At 36.3% G+C, this 25,539-nt stretch overlaps 2 protein-coding genes and 1 long non-coding RNA gene across 3 annotated transcripts in view; 1 reads left to right on the top strand and 2 right to left on the bottom strand.

Annotated features, from left to right (window-relative positions):
* The first annotated feature begins 1,412 nt into the window (after positions 1-1,412).
* On the top strand, positions 1,413-11,104 carry LOC121381569 (fibrinolytic enzyme, isozyme C-like). The gene is made up of 6 exons (XM_041510900.1): positions 1,413-1,449; positions 2,661-2,829; positions 3,563-3,641; positions 4,141-4,285; positions 6,733-6,878; positions 10,961-11,104. Exons 1-6 carry the CDS (start codon positions 1,413-1,415, stop codon positions 11,102-11,104), a joined length of 720 nt encoding a protein of 239 aa, XP_041366834.1.
* A 3,838-nt stretch (positions 11,105-14,942) lies between these two features.
* Positions 14,943-17,330, bottom strand: LOC121380758. Its single transcript, XR_005958997.1, has 3 exons — positions 17,297-17,330; positions 15,439-15,509; positions 14,943-15,005 (listed from the first exon to the last, which is right to left on the bottom strand). It is a non-coding gene; the product is annotated as an uncharacterized LOC121380758 (long non-coding RNA).
* A 2,045-nt stretch (positions 17,331-19,375) lies between these two features.
* LOC121381567 overlaps positions 19,376-25,539 on the bottom strand; it is a 91,904-nt gene continuing 85,740 nt past the window's right edge. Inside the window, exons 21-22 of the mRNA XM_041510899.1 lie at positions 25,457-25,522; positions 19,376-19,570 (exon numbers count right to left, since the gene is read on the bottom strand). Of these exons, the coding sequence (XP_041366833.1) occupies positions 19,376-19,570; positions 25,457-25,522 (261 nt within the window). The remainder of the gene's footprint in view (positions 19,571-25,456; positions 25,523-25,539) is intronic.

The raw sequence follows: 25,539 nt of genomic DNA, 5'->3' as shown, positions 1-25,539 counted from the left end.
TGGTTTTTGCTACGAATTCTCTTGAATTTTGACAATGTAAAATGTTCTAAATGTTGTCTCCCCTCTGTCTGTCTGCTTATCTGCCTATAAACCTGTCTGTCTGCCTATAAACCAGTCTGCCTACATCTGTGTTATGTTTCTGTCTGTCTGACTGACTGGCCATTTGGATGTCTATCACTATAACCTTAATTCCCATAATATAGCACACTATTTAAATCCCCCCCCCCCAAAAAAAAAAAAAAAAAAAAAAAAAAAAAAAAATTGAAGGACACCTTTTCTCATTATCTACTAATTGGAAGTGGATGGCACGAACCATTATCATCTCTGTTTAAACAGGGTAAGGATCACCAGTCTTTATTTACGGTAGTTACACGTACGCTGGCTAAATATATCAACACCTTGGACATGCCACGTCAAACCAGGTGACAATTTTTCCACACTAGAAATTTAATAGGTTTACGATTTCATAAGATAGTGCTGTTTTTATTTGCCGTGAGATAGCATCTGTGTTCGAGTGTTCACACACACACACACACACACACACACACACACACACACACACACGGGTACTTAAATTCGCTATATGTACCTTTTTACAAGTTTTTACCGTGGTGTTATGCCACTGCAGTGTATAGAAAACGTTAATGTTTAAAAATAAATTAATTTCATCTAGAACTAATAAAAATAAACAGTTGTATGTAAATTCAGTCACTAAATGTTGATTAGATGGTCGACATCTATCAAAATCATTATTTATTAGGATGTCTTTGAGACACGCTAAGCAGCAAACGCGAGATGAGTTTGTTTTTGAACAAAGATAATTAAATGGACAATAGTGTACTTCGTTTCTTACATATCCTGAAAAATAATCAGGCTTAAAATAATATTAAACGTCCTTATAACACTTGCACATTTGACATATTTTTGATTATTAGGTATCGACATCGGTAGTGTTAATTTCAATATGCGGGTGGTCTTGACGTCTTGGCGATCGAAGCAGCCGGTCAGACGTCTTTATGTAAATGTAACCCCATCTTATATTGAATATTACCATGCATATCATAAATATTACACAGTTTTCTTTTAAATTGGTAAGAAATAAAAAACATAGAATTAATTAAATACGAACTATATCTTTAATTTATTATAAGTAGAACTGAAACCGTATTTAATTGGAGGTTAATTGACACAATTGACCAATTTTTCGCTGCACTTTAATGTACTCGAAACGTGTGAAATTTGACACGTGATCGGTTATAAAGTTTAAATACTCGACGGTTTATAATTATGGCGCTTCCATAAATCAATATAACGATAAATCATAAATTTTATGAAAAAGGATACGTGGAAGGGTTTCTTCTCTATAAAACATGGCTACATATGCGAGCATACACACTTTGGAAAACGCGAAGATGATTACTACACTGGTCTCTTTGATTGCCTTGGTCGGTAAGTATCTTAGGTTACCAATTTAAAAATTAATATAAGAATATTTTCTTTTCACTTATCCATTTTACAATATTTAGCCGCGCTCGTTAAATGTTCGTTATCAAGGAATGACTGAATGAATGTTAACAACACCCTATCACGAAATAAAAGTTAAAATTTTATTTTGTAGCACATTGATATATTAATCATCGGCTATTGGATGCCAAACATTTGGTAATATGACATATAGTCTTAGAAAGGAAAGCCGCTACAACTTTCCATTATTAGCAAGGGATCTTTTATATGCAACATTCCACAGACAAGGTAGCACACACCACGGTCGCCATCACGAAATACGTCCGTTATTATGGATGAAATACAACATTTCTCTAGTTTTTGTATTTGTAGTAACTAATTACAAACTAATCGATTCCATACATAATTATTACATAATTAACTCGAGAATATCAATATTGTAATCTGCTACACTCGTAACAATAATCCCCTCCCCAATCTTTGGATTAAAATAGAAATTACACGAAATTATCTGCGTCACTTTTTCTAGCAGCCTACTTATTTCTGCAGTCCCTGTACTATATATATATATATATATATATATATATATATATATATATATATATATATATGTTTTGGGGTCAAAACAATAATACAGTATTCATTCGCATTTTATCATATTCTATAGGTACTAAGTAGACATAACCAATACTATATTGCACTTTTGTTATGTTCTAAATAAGTCGTGACAAACAGACCAAAATTTAAGTCCGTCACTTCATCTAAAACGATGGGCAAAAATGATCAAAATATGGAATAACATCAGCCATAATTTTGGTCAGTGATGTATATTAATTACTAGATATAGCCTCCAAATATTTACCATAAACCTTATTGAATGTCCTCTGTGATCCTGGACATCATAACCCTGATGGAACAACTTCTTTGGCGTTGTTTCACCACTGCATACACTAAACATGTTTTAAGGTATCTTAGGAGTTGTGATTATGTAGGCACCAAAAGCTGGAGCACACACACACACACACACACACACACACACACACCGCATGCACACAGACACACGCACGTACGCACACACACAAACACACGCAAGCACGCACACACAGACGCACACACACACACACACACATACACACACACTGTTTTCACAGTTACCTAGTTAGACTGTGTAATATGTCTTTGCCTGGTGTACGTAGGATCGATCCTGGCGGCGCCTGACTCTCACATCATTGGGGGTTCCGATGCTGACATCGCCGACTACCCGTACCAGTGTTCTCTGCGTTACTCCGGCTCCCACACGTGTGGGTGCGTCATCCTCTCCGCCAGCAAGATCCTCACCGCAGCCCACTGCGTCGACGGACGGGAGTGAGTATATAAAGACATGAAACAGTTAAATTACTCCCACCCCCGCCCTTCCTCCTCAGTGGGGCTATACTGCTGAGGTTTGAAAACGGCGATTTATGTCATTCGTTAAAAGAAGAAAAAACCCCATTTTGACTGGGTAAAGGAACCTCCATCATGGCTAAATAAAAAAAACAATAAATAATTTTTAAAAAAACACGTCAGAACTAATGTTTTTGAAATCAGTTATCTCGGGTTATGGCGAAAATGATGATCATGATGTTGATCATAATTATCAACGAAAACAACATAATAAACAGATCCAGAATACTACTACTATATATTTGTATTTTGTATTAAAGGGACATACCCTAGTTTCAACTCGTGAAAATTAACACTAAGTTTAGTTAATCTACAAACCTATAACACATTTGGATAAAGTTACAATAGAGTGAAACATGAGTCTGTGACTTTGAAACGGTGAAATACCCTCTAAAAATAGACTAAAACTCGACTCCATAACTGTTTCTTCTCAGACGCACGTGCGTTTTTAAAAATATGAGAACATCAGGATGACCAATAACACTTCGAATATACGGAATTGATAATCTAAGCAATAAAATCTAAGTAAAGTATGATTTAAGTTATGAAAAATGGTTATAATAGTCAAAAATATGCGTTAGTGTTTAAAAACTAGGGTATGGTCCCTTTAAAAACAGACGAAATACTACTCACCACAATTATTTTTCAATTGCAGAGCTTCGCGTTTTTCTGTAATAGCTGGACAAACGGATCGTACAGTGGGGCAAGACATATCGATTACAGGTTTTGCTATGGTGAGTAATATGTTTTATTACCCATATGGTTACAACTATCTTGGTACATATCAAAGTGATACGTCCCACTAGAATGCCAAGTGGGACGTAACACTTTTGACATCACATGATGACATCATCAATTAGCACAATACAACCTTACAGGAACCTCAACGAAACAAGATGAGTGTTATAAATTAAGAACGATTATTGGTACTAAATAGGATATTAAACTCGCTACTATTTCGTATCATGTTTATGTCCCTCGTGAAATAATTTTCATTGTCACTTGCTAAAGCTCGTGAGAGAGAACGAGGGAGAGAAAACGAGGGAGAGAAAGAAGGGGATAGAGAGGTAGAGAGAGAATGATGGAGAGAGAAAGAAGGGGGTAGAGAGAGAGAGAGAGAGAGAGAGAGAGAGAGAGAGAGAGAGAGAGAGAGAGAGAGAGAGAGAGAGAGAGAGAGAGAGAGAGAGAGAGAGAGAGCTGAATGTATTATAATATAATTTTGTTGCATTACAGCATCCAAACTACAACAACGGCGATTACACATTCTACAACGACGTAGCCACAGCCACGTTGTCAGCGCCTGTGGATTTGAATAACCCAAACATTCAGGTGGCAGACCTCGCAAAGCCCGGAGATGGGAACTTCGCAGGAGATGAATGTACCCTAACAGGGTGGGGAAGAACTAGCAGTAAGGATTCTTCCAGAAATCAATATGTGGGATGGGGTGTTTTTGTTGCTCCTAGGTAATTTAATAATGTGTGCTTACGAGTTTGATAGAACTCATTTCAAAATACGTGGTGAAAGAGAGAGAGAGAGAGAGAGAGAGAGAGAGAGAGAGAGAGAGAGAGAGAGAGAGAGAGAGAGACACAGACAGACAGACAGACACGGACGTCTGGAGTAACAGGGATGAAGCCGAAGATAAACGAAAGGGAACACAAAGGTCGCGAGATGTATGCACACATGCATAGTATTCAATATTAAGATGAAGCAGATAGGCTTAACATGATACTGTAAAAAGGGATATTAGCAATGCAAAAGCCTTACATAACTGAAGGGGAAGTGTTCTGGAGACTAGGAAAAAGAGTACTAGAAATAGAAATAAAGAGTGAGAGAAGCGGAAAAAAACCTTTCTTGAAAGATAATGAAATCTTAAAAAGAAAAGAAATTATAGAAAGTTGAGATACATTTTCCGAACTGGCGATATTTTGCATAAAAGTATGCTTATTAGCATATTCATATATTTTGTTATTAATAAGTTTATACATGAATTTATACAATTTGTTTGAAGAACTGCTGCTAAGGTTCCCACTGATCATCAAAGTCTTTATATAGGCAATTTTTATAAAATATATATTTTTCAATCTAATCTGTATTTTATTAATAATGAATCTTAGCATTGCGTTTTTATTTAATCTGATCTGTTGTAATTTCGTTATATATATATATAATACTTTATATTAATAATCAACCAATTAATAAAACAATGCTTGTTTGTTATGATACCAAATAAAACCATGTTTTTATCCAATTGAAAATTTTCACATTTTTAATGCCCATTCTTCTACTGCTTTCCACAGAACTGTAACTTTAGAGCACTCATAAAATAAGTGTTCGAGTGTTTCTGGCATAAGATGAAAAAAATCGCAAATATTATAATTAACATATTTTATTTTATTTAAAAATATATTGGTAGCTGTTATTCTGTGTAAAATTTTATACTGGAACCATAAAAAAGATGGGTCTTTAATAGTTTTGAATGGTAGGGCATAATACGTTCCTCATAATTGTGAAGTGAAGTCAAACCCCAATGCTGAATATCTTTTTTGAGACGTAGGAACTGTTGTAGTGCGATTTAATATTGCATATATTTGCTTACTTAGGTTTATATCTTTTAAAAATAGTTTTATTTTTAACGGAAGAATCGGGTTAAAACTGGTTGTTTGATTTTGTTGTTTTACTAATATATAGTTTAATGGCTCTAATTAAAGAAGCATATTCTAAAAAAAAAAAAAATGGATTGTACTTGATATTTTGTTATGAATGTATTGTAATTCATTAATTTTCCATTTTCGTCTATCAGATCTTGAATAAATACTATGCTTTTTTGCAAATATTTCATAGAAATAAAAGGTTTGATGTTTTTTGTTTTATTTTACTATTGTACCAAATGTTTAGGCTCATTAAATCTTCATTATTATGAGGCGTTTCTTTCTGTTGAATGGTAAGCCAGCTTTGTAATACATCTTTCCAATTTTTTTTTATTTTTTTTTTTTATTTTTAGCTGAATATAATGATCTCCATACTTAATCATATTTGCTGTCGTTAAGCCTGTTGCAGCTTGGAAAAGATGTGTCCATTTCGAGTTTGATATTAGAAGTCTTCTTAACCAAGTAGCTTTTAACGCAGTTGTAAAATTTCTAATGTTTAGCATTTTGATGCCTCCATTTACATAGTCTTGCATTAGTACTTCTCTTTTGACATATCCTTTGAATTTCTTATTAATATAGCTAGTATCTCGGCGCAAATTATGAAAATATAGGGGGAAAGTGGATTGCCTTGTCTACAACCTCTTTCTTGTTTAAAACTTTCAGACAGAAAAATCATCAGTCTGTCTTTAGTTAATAGTATATAAAACTTGTTTGTTTTTGGTTAATATTTTGGAGTAGCTTAAAGGAATACTGTCACGAATTTACGGACCGTATTTATCTAAAGATGAATAATAAATAAAAATTACATTAATTGTTGGAAACCAAATCTAGCTATCGCATCACCTTAACTGAACCATGATGGAGTGAAATCCAAGTCAACCCTCTCGGCAATTTTAGTTTTTGAATTATGGACCATTGCCATAATTCAATTATTTTTACAAAATATCATTAATATGGTGGTTATTGAAGATGGTTGAATAAAGTACGTTTAGGGACAAATCAAATTATTTTTGTTCAGCTAATACTTTGTTAGACCATTAAATAAGTCAGACGTCTGTGACAATATGCCTTTAATTAAACAATGGCATTCTGTGTGCTCCACCTGGGCAGTCTCCCCAGTTCCCTTGTATATATATGCCATGGTCCGGCTATCTAACGTGTTTACTTTTACTAACAGGTTCGAACACTCTACCGGAGACATTACAACAGACGCAGATGCCCGCCTTAGTAAGCAGTTCCTGCGAGAATACTATGAATGCTATGGGTGGAAAGATCGGCCCAGGTCACATTTGCTTCAGTAGTTCCGGCACTGGTGCATGCAATGTAAGTATACCTTTAGAAGGAAGGAAGGAAGGAAGGAAAGGAAGGAATGAATGTATTTAACGTGTAATTTTAGTTGTTAAAAAGGCTCTGTTACATTTTACAGGGGCAACAAACGCAGGAGAATGCTCAAGAGACTTATTTAAATAGAGCTCGGACAGAAAACGAATGAATAAAATGTTTTATTTAACGACGCACTCAACACAATTATAATTACGGTTAAGGACCACAGGTATGAGAGAGAAACCTGCTTCTGCTACGCGATAGGCTACTTTTTTTCGATTAGCAGCATGGGATCTTTTATATGCAGCCTCAGACAGAATGAGAAATCCCCTAATGAGCCCACCGATGGGGATCGATCCGAGAGGCGAGTGCTTTATCACTGGGCTACGTCCCACCTCGTATCCTTTCATTTTATTTCAACTTATTTTCGTGCTTATATCCAATTAAGGTTCAAGCACGCTGTCCTGGGCACACCTGAGCTATCTGGACTGTCTGTACACGACAGTGGGTTAGTTGTTAGTGAGAGAAAAGAGGGTCTAGTTGTCTTACACCTATCCATTAAGTCGTTAAAACTCGCTCTGGGTTGGAGCCGGTACCGGGCTACGGACTCTATACCCACCAGCCTTATTATGTCCGATGGCTTAACCACGACACCACCGAGGCCGGTGATGGCTCCTCATAATTTAAGGTAAAGGAGCAATTAATCACTCGTGTGTGTCTGTCTCTCTGTCTCTCTCTGTGTTTTATCATACTTGTGCCACGGGTGCACACATGAAAAAGCTAGTTGGAAGGAGTAGCATGTGTGTGGCAAGCGAATTGTTGTTTTATTTAATGTCACATTTACGTTGTTTGATTACCAAATGTTTGACATTAAATAGTCGATGATTCTGTAATTTAATGTTCTTTAGTGGTGTCGCTAAAAAAACATAGGGCAACTGACATAAAAATACTGTCTATAATACATACATTTAATTTGTCTGCAAAAGTACTTCATTCAACCAGTTACATATTCGTAATATTCTATTTGCTATTTGTTTTATTATTTATTACATAATAAGAATATATCTGTATTCTTATTGGTCGAAAACCAGTCACATGACCGTCCGTAAATAGTGGTATTGCCCTGAGACGTCTCACCGGTCCATCAAAAGTGATATTGCCCTGGGAGATTTAACCAATGAAAATGAAGATGAGACAAAATTCTATCCAATTAATGAGTTGGTAACGTAATGCAACATCAACTGCTAATAATTCTAATGTAAACAAAAACAAGGTCAGTAATCGTCAAATTGTGTATGCAATATCTCGCAGATTTAGAAACGCCGTTGGAATCGGCACTCAGGGTTTTATGTTACAAATTTAGAAAAAAATGCATTTGGAGGTGATAGGTAACTGTTCATTATAAATAAAATTTATCACATTTTGTGTTTTATTTTGCTTTTAATATGATTTTGACTCTCTTGCTGGTTATAATGTCTCAAATTTGATTTTTGTCATAGTAATGTTTCAACTGTTTATTTCCGCATTCCTCTGCGTGTCATACAACGTCATAGGATTACGGGACGTCACTAAATCCCATCGTTTTAAGGCATTGCGGGAAATTATAAGCGTTGGCGTATTTCAATTCTGATAAATAAAGCAGGAATGTATGAATCTTATGGATAATATTATGTAATAAAACAATTATTGACCACATTTCTCATTCATTGACATCCATTAGCCGATGATGAATAAATGAATGTGCTGTTTTATTTAAGCGACGCGGTTAGAATCAGTCAGTTTGGTGCACACGGAAAACCGGTGTAAACGGAATGCAAGTCCGTAGGAATAGTTGTCTGGCCGAACTTAGTCTCCTAAGAATGCAGGTCCTAGGTCTAATATACCTAGGAACGCAAGTCCTAGGACTTACGTTCCTTAGGAATACTGGTCTGACTGCCAGGATATTAAGTCCGGGTCGGACTTGCATTCCTGGACAATCAAAATTTAAGTCCGGCGGTACATATAAAAAATACATTTTAAATATAAACAAAATGATTTAATTAACTTGGGATACTGGCGCCTCTCTTTATTTAAATATTTTCTATTTATTCCATTATTTTCCATTTATATCATTTGCAAGAGTATGTACACATTTTGTTGACCTTATTATACGAGCAAAACCAAGGTCTTTATTCATTGTGTGTTGTTCCAACTAATGAATGTTTAAACATTTAAAAGTAACTCGAAAAGATTTTCCATAATTCGAAGCATTATTAGTACTCGCAGATAAGTATAACTTGCCCATCTGATATACCAACACAATTATATGTTAGACATTATATACTGGTATTTGATAATAATAATAATAATAATAATAATAATAATAATTCAACTATAAAAATGTGATATTTGCGTTATATAAATTATCTTATTATATAATTTTTAAGTTTGGGTCTGTTTTGTCAATAATGTTGCAGGCGCGTTTACATACGGTGTGGGGTGGGGTGGCGTGGTATAAACACCCCTCTTGAAAACAAATTTCTACCTGTCCCAGTCTAGACCTCCCCCTGCATAATTTACTGAACATGTGCCTGCTTTGTCAATTTTGCTCATTTTCAAAAATTAATTTGGTCTAACATATGACATATCAGATTCTGGGCTCTATGATATCTTAGTCCCAACCAACCATACCATCAATAACAAACTATGTTAAATGGTTATCATTAAGGTTCATCAATTAATAGAAATAGTGGGTTTTAGCAGCTCAATGGGCCACTACACCGACTAAGACAAAACAGTAACCCCTGAACAATTATCATACTGTCAATAATATGCACACACAATTTACCCCCCCCCCCCCCCAACCCAACTTCCACCCAGTCTCGAACGCTTATGATGTTTCTAACGAACAGGTATAACAATACAGAGACCCTTTCCCCAACTTGTCTCTTATGCTTATGATGGCCAAAACTGCCATAATAATAATTAATTTCAAGTCTTTTGATGCCATTTTTAATTGTTCATCAGTAAAAGGTAATTTTTCATGCTTATTATTCCTGTTATTTTTATATTGTAGTAGGGCCTAACTAGTCAGTATAGTACTAGTTATTAGTACTAACTACTAGAACTAAGTACAGTTTTCAAAGTTTTATTTCAGGGACTTTCACGAATCATATATATATGTATATATATGTAATAAGCAAAATATCGGAAATAAATTCCAGAGGACTAGAAATACTAGGATTGAAAGTTCTGTGGACCAGGAATACCAGGAATAAAGGTCCCACGGACTTACATTCCTCGGAATCCACGTCTGAAAGACTTAAATTCCAAGGAATAAAAGTCCCACAGACTGCCACTGCTGTAGAAGGAATTTAAGTCCGGTAGGAATACAAGTACTAGGATAAAAACAACTTAAAAATAAATCAAGCATGAAAGTCCGGATAGGACTATGGTTCCTAAGCTATGGAGGTTCGAAAGGACTACTGTTCCTAGGAACCGAGGTCCTACGGACCTGCGTTCCTTGTACACCGGCATTAGTAGGTTTAACAGACCTGCAGGAATCAAGGGATGGGGGTGGTGGTGGGTCGCTGTGGTGCCCTCCCCGCCCCACTCGAGGACGAAAATTAAAGTTTTTTTTGCTACTCTATATACATAAAAGTTTTAAAATCTGTCGTGTATACAGACATCGTTCTCATATAACCTCACCTTTAAAATTAAAGGCTCAGACCCTAGTTTCAACCCGTGTAAATGGACGAGAAACCTATAACACGTTTGGGTAAGGTTATAACAGAGAGAAGCTAATATATGTGATATTTAAACGGGGAAATACCGTCTAAAAATATCTAGAGCTTGTTTCGACAATAATTACTTCTACGACGAACGTGCGTTTTAAAAATGCATTTTGTGTATTACCAAAACCTGGACGACTAGAACCAACTCAGGTGTATGAAAATGAATATTCTAAATAATAAAATGTAAGTACCTCTAATTTAAATTAACAAAAAAACTACGTCTAGTCGGGGTGTTGCTTAAGTTATTATTATTATTACTTTTGTTGTTGTTGTTGTTGTTGTAATTATAGTTGTTGTTGTTGTTTGTAGGGCGACTCTGGTGGTCCAGCGAGGTGCAACAACAAGGTTTCCGGGGTTGCATCCTGGGTTGTGTCGTCAGGCGGAAACTGCATGGTCACCTACCCGAGCGTTTACGCGAGAGTCAGCGAATACTACGACTGGATCACCGCGTAAAGACAACGTGCCTGGGGTGTTGGTGTTGGTGGTGGAGGGCGGTTATCAAATGGTTGGATCCAGTCAGAATTTAATTGGCAATACTTCCACTATCTTTAGGACTTCCAAAACGACTCGAAATTCCTTCCTCTGTGACTTTGGTCTATTAACACCGAAATCTGAAGTGAACTTATTAGATCATTTAGGAAACTGTCACACCTTGAACTTAGACACTAGAATATAAATGTATAGCGTAACATAACATAAATCGAACCAAATTAATTTTAAAGTAATTCTGATAATGTCTAGGTCGAAATCAAAACGAAACGTTTTACTCACAGGGAACTCATAGGCGTCTACGATACCGTATCTTGCTAAAATGATACGTCATAGTCTCATAGACGACAAAAAAATCACGTTCATAAACAAACGCGTATTTTAAAATCTTACAAACTAACATCGAAATCTTCTCATACAGAATGAAACTGAAATAGTCGATTACCCCATCGAAAGTACTGCAGACAATGAAGAAACGAAACGTCAGTCAAGGAGTACTCTATGGGAACTACACGTATGTTATTAACATTCATGATGCTTGCGAGTGTGACTGCAAATAATTATTTGCCAATTCCGTATTGTTGTTCATTGTAAGGAGTTATTTGATTGGATCCAACAATTTGTTACTAGTTGTGGTGCCACTAATCCAATACAGTATATACATCATACTGTATTGCAAATTAACTTTAATGTAGAAAAAACAACAACATATTTTAGGGGTATTAAAGAATAAGTAACAGGAATTGTTATAATATATTATGCAAATAGTCTCAGGTTAAAGTGACCCGAGTCACTGGCAGATTAAGAGGCCCATGTACATGACAATTATCAGACCATAGGACCAGAAACATTTTTAGGAGTCTGACAGTATAAAATAATGAAATATTATACTAATGTCCAAATTTAACAAATTCCATTAAATTCATTAAACCATATATAAAAACATGTGGTGTAAACTAAAATAAAAATCGATTAATAATAAAATGGGTATTTCACTGATATATTTAAATTTATTTAAAAAAAAGAAAGAAATGTCATATATATTTAACATTCGGACAAATGACATTGGTAACCAATGTAACTAAAAGACGATATTGTTTAAAAAATTAAATAAAATACAGTTGAAACAACTAACAAAAGACACAATTTGTTTGTTTTGTTTTGCATTAAAACAGCAGTTTTTAGCATTACGTATTGTGTATGGGGAGAGAAAAAGAACGGCGCTAGGAGGGGGTTAGAGTATTCGGGTGTCAGGGCCCGTGCTTATAAAACTTAAAGTCTAGACTTTAATAAAGTCCAGACTTTAACATAATGCTATTTAAATGGCGTTGCCATGACGTTAAAGTCTGGACTTTATTAAAGTCTCTAGACTTTAAGGTTTATAAGCACGGGGCCTGACCCCCTTGTCCAAGCGAAATAAATGTCTTCAATATATTTTATCCTGGGTAGCGTGACTTGACCGTCGTGAAAACGTCGCTTGCCACAGTACAGACACAAGTTCCTGCGCCCACGCCTGCCATTCATTCCGATCTGCAGGCCATTCATTCCGATCTATAGAAAGAAATATTTTTTGTTTCAAAGTCAGAATTGAACACACCACAGCTTGGGAATTAATCTATTGGAACCACTGTCCGAGAATAATAAATAAAAACATGTACCATCGAGTTATTTATTCCACTTGATGTAGTTATATACACAAAATATACACAGAAGCAAATCTCTTGTAATATAAGTTTGAAAAACATAATTACAGAATCTGAACAAAATAAGTTATTATATTCAAAATCATATCTCTGCACAAGGCAGAGTGAAAAAGGAGATCATTGCTCCCAAGAATATCCATCATGCGCTTCATATTACATGACGGCTACCACTGCCTTGGCCCCGTTTTACGAAGCGATTTATGCGCATAGATCACATTAAGTGCAAGACAAGACTTTATTTACACTGGTAGTTATGCACTTAAGATGATCTTGGCGCTAAGATTGCTTTGGAAAACGGGACCAGGCTACATATTTTCAAAAATCGCAAAATAGGGCCCCGTTTTACAAGGCGATCTTAGCGCTGAAATCACCTTTCGTGCTTAAATACCGTATGCACGCACTTGAGGTGATTTTAGCTCCACGATCGCTTCGTAAAACGGGACCCTTAAAGGGACATTCCTGAGTTTGCTGCAATGTATAAGATGTTACCGAGTAACAGAGAGTTTTTAACGATTGTAATTACATATCAAATATATTTTTCTGCATAAAATATTAGTGGCTGTATATTAAACGTGTTTCTGATAGTTCTAATATTTGTACTAGGTTAAATTTTTTTTTTTTTTTGCGTACGTACGAAATTATTTGAAGATAGAATCCAGTTTGGGCTTCTTACAAATATTAAGACGACCAGAAACACATTGAATATACAGACACTGATATTCTAAACAAGAAAATGTATTTAATATGTAAGTTTAATCGTAGAAATATTTTATAGGTCGGAAACATTTTACAATGGAGCAAACTAAGGAATGTCCCTTTAACGATAACATCCTTTCTAGTTTGTCAGTACGAGGACTGCCACTCCCAACACTGATCTCTCAAATGTAAAACTGCACAAGACAGAGGTCAGTAAAAACTGTTCTTGATGATGTAAACAAACATACCGTACGCTCAATTCTCTCTGCATCTCGCACGTGTAACCAGACACGTACGGTACGCGTGCAGTCAAACCAATAACTCATAATAATAATAAAGCTGATACTATACAATACATTAAAACAGTTGTTATTCATGACACCACCTACTAGTGTGTATAAATATTAGCCCGATATCACTACGGTCATATATGGTTGGTATGTTTTGAGGACCCAGTTTTATTCTAAAATATCAGCACTAAATAAATAAAACATGATTTTTATCAGTTTGTGTGTGTATAAAGCACATAATAATAATATATGGATAATTATACACACAAACCACACACCAATAATAATATATGGATAATTATATTTATACATTATTTGACAAGGACACCCCCCCCTCCCCCCAAAAAACAACAACAACAAACAAACAAACCACCAAATCGTCTATTGCAGAGGAGCATAGTAGGTGGTTGTAAGTGCTCCTTGATACATCAAGTATGTAGAATGAACAGTTACAACAGACAAGCACGTAAAACAGTTGGAGATACGAGGACTGGGATATGGAGTTGAAGGGTAGACGAAGATAAAAAGCAGGAGCTGGTGTCATAGAACATACTATACGAGTAGACGTTAGATACCATTTATCTTAACAAGTTGTTTCAAAACATCTCATGAACAAAAGCGAGTTGGATAGTATACGTATCTAAACAGCTAGTTGTAAATTAAATGGTATCAAACGCATATAAAGTTTTTTTTTTTTTTTTAATATCGTCAATAAACCAGGTGTGAAAGAAATTTAAAAGTCTTTTGCAACTATAAAACTATTAGCCAATCAGATGCCTTAAAGATATCTCCAACACATGCAATATCACTACGTGATACCAAAAATATCTGTCTTCTCTACAAAAGGTGTATAGGAAACAAATGAGAAGACCAGCTGGACTGGAACAATAAAGGATTGGGAGCTTATATGTGCTTGTGTGTGTGTGCGTGCTTGTGTGTGCTTGTGTGTGTGTGTGTGTGTGTGTAGGTGTGGTGTGCTTGTCTGTGTGTGTAGTTTTGGTGTGTTTGTGTGTAGTTTTGGTGTGTTTATGTGTGGTTTGTGTGTGCTTGTGTGTGTATGTGTATGTGTGTGTGTGTGTATGTGTGTGTGTGTGTGTGTGACGAATATGTAGTATATCATCTTCTTTCCACTTGCTAGTTGTTTGCAAGATCGTAACGTTTGAAGTCTGTTGAACTCTGAAATACAACGAAACCAACATTATTAAAATCCCCCCACATAGGTTAATATATTATTATTTTAAATGTTACCCTGTTTTCAAAGAAAAGTAATTGGACACTTACTTTGCATGAATTTAATCTACACACTTGTCAAATCTTGTCAATTCTTAATGTACGTTTTGATTTCTGCTACGAATTATCTTGAATTTTGACAATATAAAATGTTCAATACTTTTATTTCCTAAATATCATCATCTTGCTAAAATACATCACACAAAATTAAATTAAAACCTGCAAGTCCGCTGACAGTAGTCTGTCTTACCAGTTAAAGTAAAATAAAACAATACCTAAAACAAAACGTTAAATGTCATGAATTGTTTACAAGTTTTTAATAATGAGAACAGTATATTATGTAAAAGTATATTTGACGCTGAAAAAGTGACCAACTTACTTCCACTATACTAGGACTTCCAAAAAGACTGGCATTCCTTCCATTGTAGCTTCCGTCTATTAACACTGAACCTGAACAGAATATTTGTATAATGTTTAGAATAGAATAGAATAGATGTTCAGAGACACCCATGAACCAAAAATACATCGGCTATTGGGTGTCAAACTATGGTAAATACAAAACGAATGTGCTGATCAACATCAATATAACAATGCAACAGTTATAATGTTTAGAAAGCTTGAAATTATATATATATATATATATATATATATATATATATATATACTGACACACAATGAAAACGCAAAAACAACTTTTCATTGCAAATAACGACAAACTATTAATGAATTGATGGATAATGTAATATGACATTAATGACTGGTATTCATGAGATACATTCACATGGAAACATGGCCAGTTATCATCAGTGATCGAGCTGCATTCGTAATCGAAAAGTTCAACCCCCCCCCCATATCAAGGTCAGTATCTGGTGTGTCCACCATTGGCCCGTGAGCATGCGTGAAGACGACGGAGAAAGAATTGGCACAAACATCTCAAATATGCCACAGGAATGTTCCTCCACTCCTCATTCAACGCCTATGCAAGCTCAGCGACGTTACGCGGTGGTGGCTGGCGGTGACGTACACGACGTCCTAACTCATCCCACATGTGTTCAATTGGGTTCAAATCCGGTGAAACGGCGGGCCAGTTCATAACGGTGATACCGGCTTGTTGCAGGAATGCCTGGGTAATTCTTGCAGTATGTGGACGGGCACTGTCTTGTTGAAACAGACCGAGAAGGGGACCTCCTGGTCTTCGGTGACGGCGCAAAAGGGGCTGGAGAACTGGTCTTAGAATAACGTCAACATAACGCTGGGCTGTAAGGGCATCGTGGACAATGATGAGATCACTCCTGAAATCACCGCCGCCAAACCGATCACGTTCCCTCACACATCCGTCAGCGTACCGTTCATGGAGTCTCCTGTACACACGTGCTCTTCCATCGGCAAAGGAGACAGAGTAACGGGACTCATCTGAGAAAACAATGCTCCGGTAAAAGGCTGGTGGATGATTACCATTCTGGAGAGCAAACTGTAGTCTCGCAGCACGATGTCGCGGTGTCATGATGTTACCGTTGTACGGGCGTCTGCATCTGAGTCCAGCCATTCTGAGTCGACGGATGGCCGTCATCGGATAGATAGGCCTTCCATGACGTCCTATCGTGTTGCTTGCGACGATCGCAGTTCTGAACCGGTCACGGAGGTGGTGTCGTCGAATCTGCCGATCTTGGCGTGGGGTCGTAACGGGACGTTGACCAGGTCGAGGTCGATCACGGACATTCCTGGTCTGTTGATGACGTTGAACAAGTCGTCCAATAGTTGATGGATGGACTCTGAAGGTCCTAGCAACTTGGCTTTGCTATGTCCCCCCTTGAACCACGCCCAACGCTCGCTCCCTTTGTTCTTCTCTGAGTCGTGACATTCTTAATGTGACGAGGAATATGACACCGTTACGTGACTTTTATGTGTCCACATACTGGCATTTCACGTGCATTGCATGCAACATGATTGAGCATGTAGTGAACGCATTTCACACCATTTTGTGTGTGTCTGCTATTGTATGTGTAACGAGAACAAAACCAGGATTAAAACCCAGACAAAAGTACCAATCAATGGCTTCCTCTCATAAATTGTTATTTTAAGTCCAATAAATATAGTTTTCATTAATGGCAACAAAATATTGAAAAATATCTGTTTTGCGTTTTCATTGTGTGTCAGTATATATAACTGTATATGGTACTATTAAAAAGTATTGTCAATATTCTGTTAATATTTTCAGAGTTACATTAACGTCTCACCGGAAGTATTTTCCATATTATAATGTGCTCCAAGTTTTTTTTGCTACTCTATATACATAAAGTTTTAAAATCTGTCGTGGTATACAGACATCGTTCTCATATAACCTCACTTTAAAATTAAAGGCTCAGACCCTAGTTTCAACCCGTGTAAATGGACGAGAAACCTGTAACACCGTTTGGATAAGGCTATAACAGAGAGAAGCTAATATCTGTGATATTTAACGGGGAAATACCGTCTAAACATAACTAGAGCTTGTCTCGACAATAATTACTTCTACGGACTGACGTGTCGTTTTAAAAATGCATTTTGTGTAATTACCAAAACCTGGACAACTAGAACCACTTTCAGGTGTATTGAAAATGAATATTCTAAATATAAAATGTAAGTACCTCTAATTTAAATTAACAAAAAAACTACGTCTAGTCGGGGGGTTGCTTAAGTTATTATTATTATTACTTTTGTTGTTGTTGTTGTTGTTGTAATTATAGTTGTTGTTGTTGTTTGTAGGGCGACTCTGGTGGTCCAGCGAGGTGCAACAACAAGGTTTCCGGGGTTGCATCTGGTTGTTGTCGTCAGCGGAAAACTGCATGGTCACCTACCCGAGCGTTTACGCGAGAGTCAGCGAATACTACGACTGGATCACCGCGTAAAGACAACGTGCCTGGGGGTGTTGGTGTTGGTGGTGATGGATGGGCGAGTTATCCAAAATGGTTGGATCCAGTCAAATTTAATTGGCAATACTTCCACTATCTTTAGGACTTCCAAAACGACTCGAAATTCTTCCTCTGTGACTTTGGTCTATTAACACCGAAATCTGAAGTGAACTTAATTAGAATTCATTTAGGAAACTGTCACCACCTTGAACTTAGACACTAGAATATAAATGTATAGCGTAACATAACATAAATCGAACCAAATTAATTTTAAAGTAATTCTGATAATGTCTAGGTCGAAATCAAAAACGAAACGTTTTACTCACAGGAACTCATAGGCGTCTACGATACCGTTCTGCTAAAATGATACGTCATAGTCTCATAGACGACAAAAAAATCAACGTTCATAAACAAACGCGTATTTTTAAATCTTACAAACTAAACATCGAAATCTTCTCATACAGAATGAAACTTGAATGAGTCCGATTACCCCTCGAAAGTACTGCAGACAATGAAGAAACGAAACGTCAGTCAAGGAGTACTCTATGTGGAACTACACGTATTTATTAACATTCATGATGCTTGCGAGTGTGACTGCAAATAATTATTTGCCAATTCCCGTATTGTCGTTCATTGTAAGGAGTTATTTGATTGGATCAACAATTTGTTACTAGTTGTGGTGGACACGAATCCCAATACATTATATACATCATACTGTATTGCAAATTAACTTTAATGTAGAAAAAACAACAACATATTTTAGGGGTATTAAAGAATAGTAACAGGAATTGTTATAATATATTATGCAAAATAGTCTCACGGTTAAAGTGACCCGAGTCACTGGCAGATTAAGAGGCCCATGTACATGACAATTATCAGACCATCGGACCAGAACATTTTTTTAGGAGTCTGACAGTATAAATAATGAAATATTTATACGAATGTCCCAAATTTAACAAATTCCATTAAATTCATTAAACATATATAAAAACATGTGGTGTAAACTAAAATAAAAATCGATTAATAATAAATGGGTATTTCAATGATATATTTAAAATTTATTTAAAAAAAAGAAGAAATGTCAATATATATTTAACATTCGGACAAATGACATTGGTAACCAATTTAACTAAAAGACGATTGTTTAAAAAAATTAAATAAAATACAGTTGAAACAAACTCACAAAAGACACAATTTGTTTGTTTTGTTTTGCATTAAAACAGCAGTTTTTAGCATTACGTATGTGTAATGGGGATAGAAAAAGACGGCGCTAGGAGGGGGTTAGAGTATTCGGGTGTCAGGGCCCGTTCTTATAAAACTTAAAGTCTAGACTTTAATAAAGTCCAGACTTTACTGCGCGGTCATGCTATTTAAATGGCGTTTGGCGGGGCATGCCGTTAAAGTCTGGACTCTTTATTAAAGTCTCTAGACTTTAAGGGTTATAAGCACGGGGCCTGACCCCCTTGTCCAAGCTAGAATAATGTCTTCAATATATTTTATCCTGGGTAGCGTGACTTGACCGTCGTGAAAACGTCGCTTGCCACAGTACAGAACACAAGTTTCCTGCGCCCACGCCTGCCAGTCATTCATTCCGATCTGCAGGCCATTATTCCTTCCGATCTATAGAAAAAATATTTTTGTTTCAAGTAGAGAATTGAACAACCACAGCTTGGGAATTAATCTATTGGAACCACTGTCCGAGAATATAAATAAAAAAAATGTACCATCGAGTTATTTATTCCACTTGCATGTAGTTATATACACAAAATATACACATAAGCAAATCTCTTGTAATATAAGTTTGAAAAAATAATTACAGAATCTTAACAAAATAAGTTATTATATTCAAAATCCATATCTCTGCACCACAAGGCAGAGTGAAAAAGGAGATCATTGCTACCAAGAATATCCATCATGCGCTTCAATATTACATGACGGCTACCACTGCCTTGGCCTCCGGGGTTTTACGAGCCGATTTATGCGCCATAGATCACATTAGTGCAAGACAAGACTTTATTTACACTGGTAGTTATGCCACTTTAAGATGATCTTGGCGCTAAGATTGCTTTGGAAAACGGGACCAGGCTACATATTTTCAAAAATCGCAAATAGGGCCCCGTTTTACAAGGCGATCTTAGCGCTGAAATCACTTTCGTGCTTAAATACCGTATGGCACGCATTGAGGTGATTTTAGCTCCACGATCGCTTCGTAAACGGGACCCTTAAATGGAATTCCCTGAGTTTGCTGCAAGTGTATAAGATGTTACCGAGTAACAGAGAGTTTTTTATAACGATTGTACTTACTATATCAAATATATTTTTCTGCATAAAATATTAGTGGCTGTATATTAAACGTGGTTCTGATAGTCTAATATTTAATACTAGGGTTAAATTTTTTTTTTTTTTTGCGTACGTACGAAATTATTTGAAGATAGAATCCGTTTGGGCTTCTTACAAATATTTTGACGACAGAAAAACACATTGAATATACAGACACTGATATTCTAAACAAGAAAATGTATTTAATATGTAAGTTTAATCGTAGAAAATATTTTAATAGGTCCGGGGAAACATTTTACAATGGAGCAAACTAAGGAATTTCCCTTTAACGATAACATCCTTTCTAGTTTGTCATTACGAGGCTGCCACTCCCAACACTGATCTCTCAAATGTAAACTGCACAAGACAGTAGGTCAGTAAAAACTGTTCTTGATGATGTAAACAAACATACCGTAACCTCAATTCTCTCTGCATCTCGCACGTGTAACAAGACACGTACGGTACGCGTGCAGTCAAAACAATAAATTCATAAATAAATATAACGCTGATACTATCAATACATTAAAACAGTTGTTATTCATGACACCACCTACTAGTGTGTATAAATATTAGCCCGATATCACTACGTTGTCATATATGTTTGGTAGTTTTTGAGGACCAGTTTATTCTAAATATCAGCACTAATAAATAAAACATGATTTTTATCAGTTTGTGTGTGTATAAAGCACATAATAATAATATATGGATAATTATACACACCAAACCACACACCAATATAATATATGGATAATTATTATTTATACATTATTTGACAAGGACACCCCCCCCTCCCCCCAAAAAAACAACAACAACAAAACAAACAAACCACCAAATCGTCTATTGCAGAGGAGCATAGTAGGTGGTTGTAAAGTGCTCCTTGATACATCAAGTATGTAGAAATGAACAGTTACAAAAGACAAGCACGTCCAAACAGTTTGGAGATACGAGGACTGGATATGGAGTTGAAGGGTAGACGAAGATAAAAAGCAGGAGCTGGTGTCATAGAACATACTAATAAGAGTAGACGTTAGATACCATTTATCTTAACAAGTTGTTTCAAAACATCTTCATGAACAAAAGCGAGTTGGATAAGATACGTATCTAAACAGCTAGTTGTAAATTAAATGGTATCAAACGCATATAATTTTTTTTTTTTTTTTTAATATCGTCAATAACCAGGTGTGGAAGAAAATTTAAAAGTCTTTTGCAACTATAAAACTATTATCCAATCAGATGCCTAAAGATATCTCCAAACACATGCAATATCACTACGTGGATACCACAAATATCTGTCTTCTCTACAAAAATGTGTATAGGAAAACAAATGAGAAGACAAGGCTGGACCTGAACAATAAAGGATTGGGACTTATATGTGCTTGTGTGTGTAGTGCGGTGCTTGTGTGTGCTTGTGTGTGTGTGTTGTGTGTGTAGGTGTTGTGTGCTTGTCTGTGTGTGGAGTCCTTTGTGTTTTTTGTGTGTAGTTTTGTGTGTTTATGTGGTGGTTTGTTTGTGCTTGTGTGTGTATTTGTATGTGTGTGTGTGTGTATGTGTGTGTGTGTGTGTGTGACGAATTGTAGTATATTCTTCTTTCCACTTGCTAGTTTTTGCAAGATCGTAACGTTTTGAAGTCTGTTGAACTCTAAATACAACGAAACCAACATTATTAAAATCCCCCACATAGGTTAATATATTATTATTTTAAATGTTACCCTGTTTTCAAAGAAAAGTAATTGGACACTTACTTTGCATGAATTTAATCTACACACTTGTCAAATCTTGTCAATTCTTAATGTACGTTTTGATTTCTGCTACGAATTATCTTGAATTTTGACAATATAAAATGTTCAATACTTTTTTTCCTAAATATCATCTCTTCTAAAAATACATCACACCAAAATTAAATTAAAACCTGCAAGTCCGCTGACAGTAGTCTGTCTTACCAGTTAAAGTAAAATAAAACAATACCTAAAAACAAAACGTTAAATGTCATGAATTGTTTTACAAGTTTTTAATAATGAGAACAGTATATTATGTAAAAGTATATTTGACGCTGAAAAAGTGACCAACTTACTCTTCCACTATAACTAGGACTTCCAAAAAGACTGGCATTCCTTCCATTGTAGCTTCCGTCTATTAACACTGAACCTGAACAGAATATTTGTATAAATTTTTAGAATAGAATAGAATAGATGTTTCAGAGACACACCATGAACCAAAAATACATCGGCTATTGGGTGTCAAAACTATGGTAAATACAAAACGAATGTGCTGATCAACATCATATAACAATGCAACAGTTTTATATTGTTTTAGAAAGCTTGAAATTATATATATATATAGATATATATATATATATATATATATACTGACACACAATGAAAAGCAAAAACAACTTTTCATTGCAAATAACGACAAACTATTAGTGAATTGATGGATAATGTAATATGACATTAATGACTGGTATTCTGAGATACATTCACATGGAAACATGGCCAGTTATCATCAGACCTATCGAGCTGCATTCGTAATCGAAAAGTTTCAACGCCCCCCCCCCCCCCCCCATATCAATATGTCAGTATCTTGTTTTGTCCACCATTGGCCCGTGAGCATGCGTGAAGACGACGGAGAAAGAATTGGCACAAACATCTCAAAATATGCCACAGTAATGCATTCCTCCACTCCCCATTCAACGCCTATGCAAGCTCAGCGAAGTTACGCGTTGGTGGCTGGCGGTGACGTACACGACGTCCTAACTCATCCAACATGTGTTTCAATTGGGTTCAAATCCGGTGAAACGGCGGGCCAGTTCATACGGTGATACCGTCTTTGTTGCAGGAATGCCTGGGTAATTCTTGCAGTATGTGAACGGGCACTGTTCTTGTTGAAACATACCGAGAAGGGGGACCTCCTGGTCTTCGGTGACGGCGCAAAAGGGCTGGAGAACTGGTCTTAGAATAACGTCAACATAACGCTGGGCTGTAGGGGCATCGTGGGACAATGATGAGATCACTCCTGAAATCACCGATTGCGCCACAGAAACCGATCACGTTTCCCTCACACATCGTCATCGTACCGTTCATGGAGTTCTCCTGTACACACGTGCTCTTTCCATCGGCAAAGGAGCCAGAAGTTACCACGGGACTCATCTGAGAAAACAAATGCTCCGGTAAAGGGCTGGTGGATGATTACCATTCTGGAGAGCAAACTGTAGTCTCGCAGCACGATGTCGCGGTGTCATGATGTTACCGTGTACGGCGTCTGCATCTGAGTCCAGCCACTTCTGAGTCGACGGATTGCCGTCATCGGATAGATAGGCCTTCCATGACGTCCTATCGTGTTGCTTGCGACGATCTCAGTTCTGAACCGGTCACGGAGGTGGTGTCGTCTTAATCTGCCGATCTTGGCGTGGGGTCGTAACGGGACGTTGACCAGGTCGAGGTCGTATCACGGACATTCCTGGTCTGTTTGATGACGTTGAACAATTCGTCCAATAGTTGATGGATGGACTCTGAAGGTCCTAGCAACTTGGCTTTGCTATGTCCCCCCTTGAACCACGCCCAACGCTCGCTCCCTTTTTGTTCTTCTCTGATTCGTAGACTTCTTAATGTGACGATGAATATGACACCGTTACGTGTAACTTTTATGTGTCCACATAATGGCATTTCACGTGCATTGCATGCAACATGATTGAGCATGTAGTGAACGCATTTCACACCATTTTGTGTGTGTCTGCTATTGTATGTGTAACGAGAACAAAACCAGGATTAAACCAAAGACAAAAAGTACCAATCATATGGCTTCCTCTCATGTAAATTGTTATTTTAAGTCCAATAAATATAGTTTTTCATTAATGGCACGGCAAAATATTGAAAAATATCTGTTTTGTTTATAATTTCATTGTGTGTGTCAGTAGTTATATAACTGTATATGGTACTATTAAAAAGTATTGTCAATATTCTGTTAATATTTTCAGAGTTACATTAACGTCTCACCGGAAGTATTTTCCATATTATAATGTGCTCCAAGTAGATATCTATTGGTCAGTCTGTGTAAATACACCTCTTTCACAAAGTCATCCGGATCTGTACTGGGCAACTGTATATTGTATACACGTATCTGTTAAAATGACCACAAGAAGGAAAGATAAGGTATGAAAAAAAGATTTTTTTTTTTTAATAGCCGATATTTTATGATTCTAAAACGATGATTGGGCCATTTTATTTAAAGATCTTCTCCCCTCCTCCCGTCTGGAACACTGGTTTAGCTGAAACCCAGTCTTTAAAATGTCCTGAATAGTGTCCACACCAAAAGCTGTATATTTTAAAACCGCGCTAAAATATAATGTTTTTAGTTTTTCTTTATATATTTCAAATCGTTTGATTGTACCAGGATGTGACAATAACTTAGACCTTTATTATTATAAAATGGCCCAATTAATACATTTGCTGTGCTTCTATCATACCTGTCACCCACTCAAACTGGTAATAAGACGAACTAATGGTGAATATTAGTAGGAAAAGGAAGGAAATGCTTTATTTAATACACACTCAACAATTTTATTTAGGGTTATATGGCGTCGAACCCAACTCAGCACCATAGAAAATAGGCTATACAGACAATGGTATACTAACGAGTTTGTTTTGTTTAACGACACCACTAGAGCACATTGATTTATTAATCATTGGCTAATGGATGTCAAACATACGGTAACTGCGACATTTAGTCTTAGAGAGGAAACCCGCAACCTTTTTCCAGTAGTAGCAAGGGATCTTTTATAATCGCCATCTAACAGACATAACAACACATACCACGGAATTTGATATACCTGTCGTAGTGCACTGGCTGGGATGACAATTTAAAATAACCTAATGGCCCACCGACGGGGATCGATCCGAAACCGACCGCGCATCAAGCGAGCGCTTTACCACGAAAACGAACGAATGAAAGTCGATAGCGTTTGTGGCACACACCCCTCCCCCGGTTTATGGAGCCGTGTTGACTTTTATTGAAACAGTTAAACCAAGATCAATGTAAACGTAAAACATAAACTATTAAAATTAAGATCAAATATTAAGAAAAGATCAAACCTATATAAAATGAAAAATATATGTCATGGTCGCGATGTATTCAAAATAATAAATGGTTCTCTTCATTATTAACGTTAACATTAGATGATAAAGTCATTACCTCGTCTACTTCTCCTTTGAAAAAATTCGTCCCATCGTAGCCAATATACAAGGTCTCATTTTCATTCTAAAACAAAGTATAAG

Source organism: Gigantopelta aegis, chromosome 9 (genome assembly GCF_016097555.1).
Source record: "Gigantopelta aegis isolate Gae_Host chromosome 9, Gae_host_genome, whole genome shotgun sequence".
NCBI classification, from domain to species: Eukaryota; Metazoa; Mollusca; class Gastropoda; order Neomphalida; family Peltospiridae; genus Gigantopelta; species Gigantopelta aegis.
Note: the sequence above shows the minus strand (reverse complement) of the source record. Positions and strands in the feature narration are given on the sequence as shown.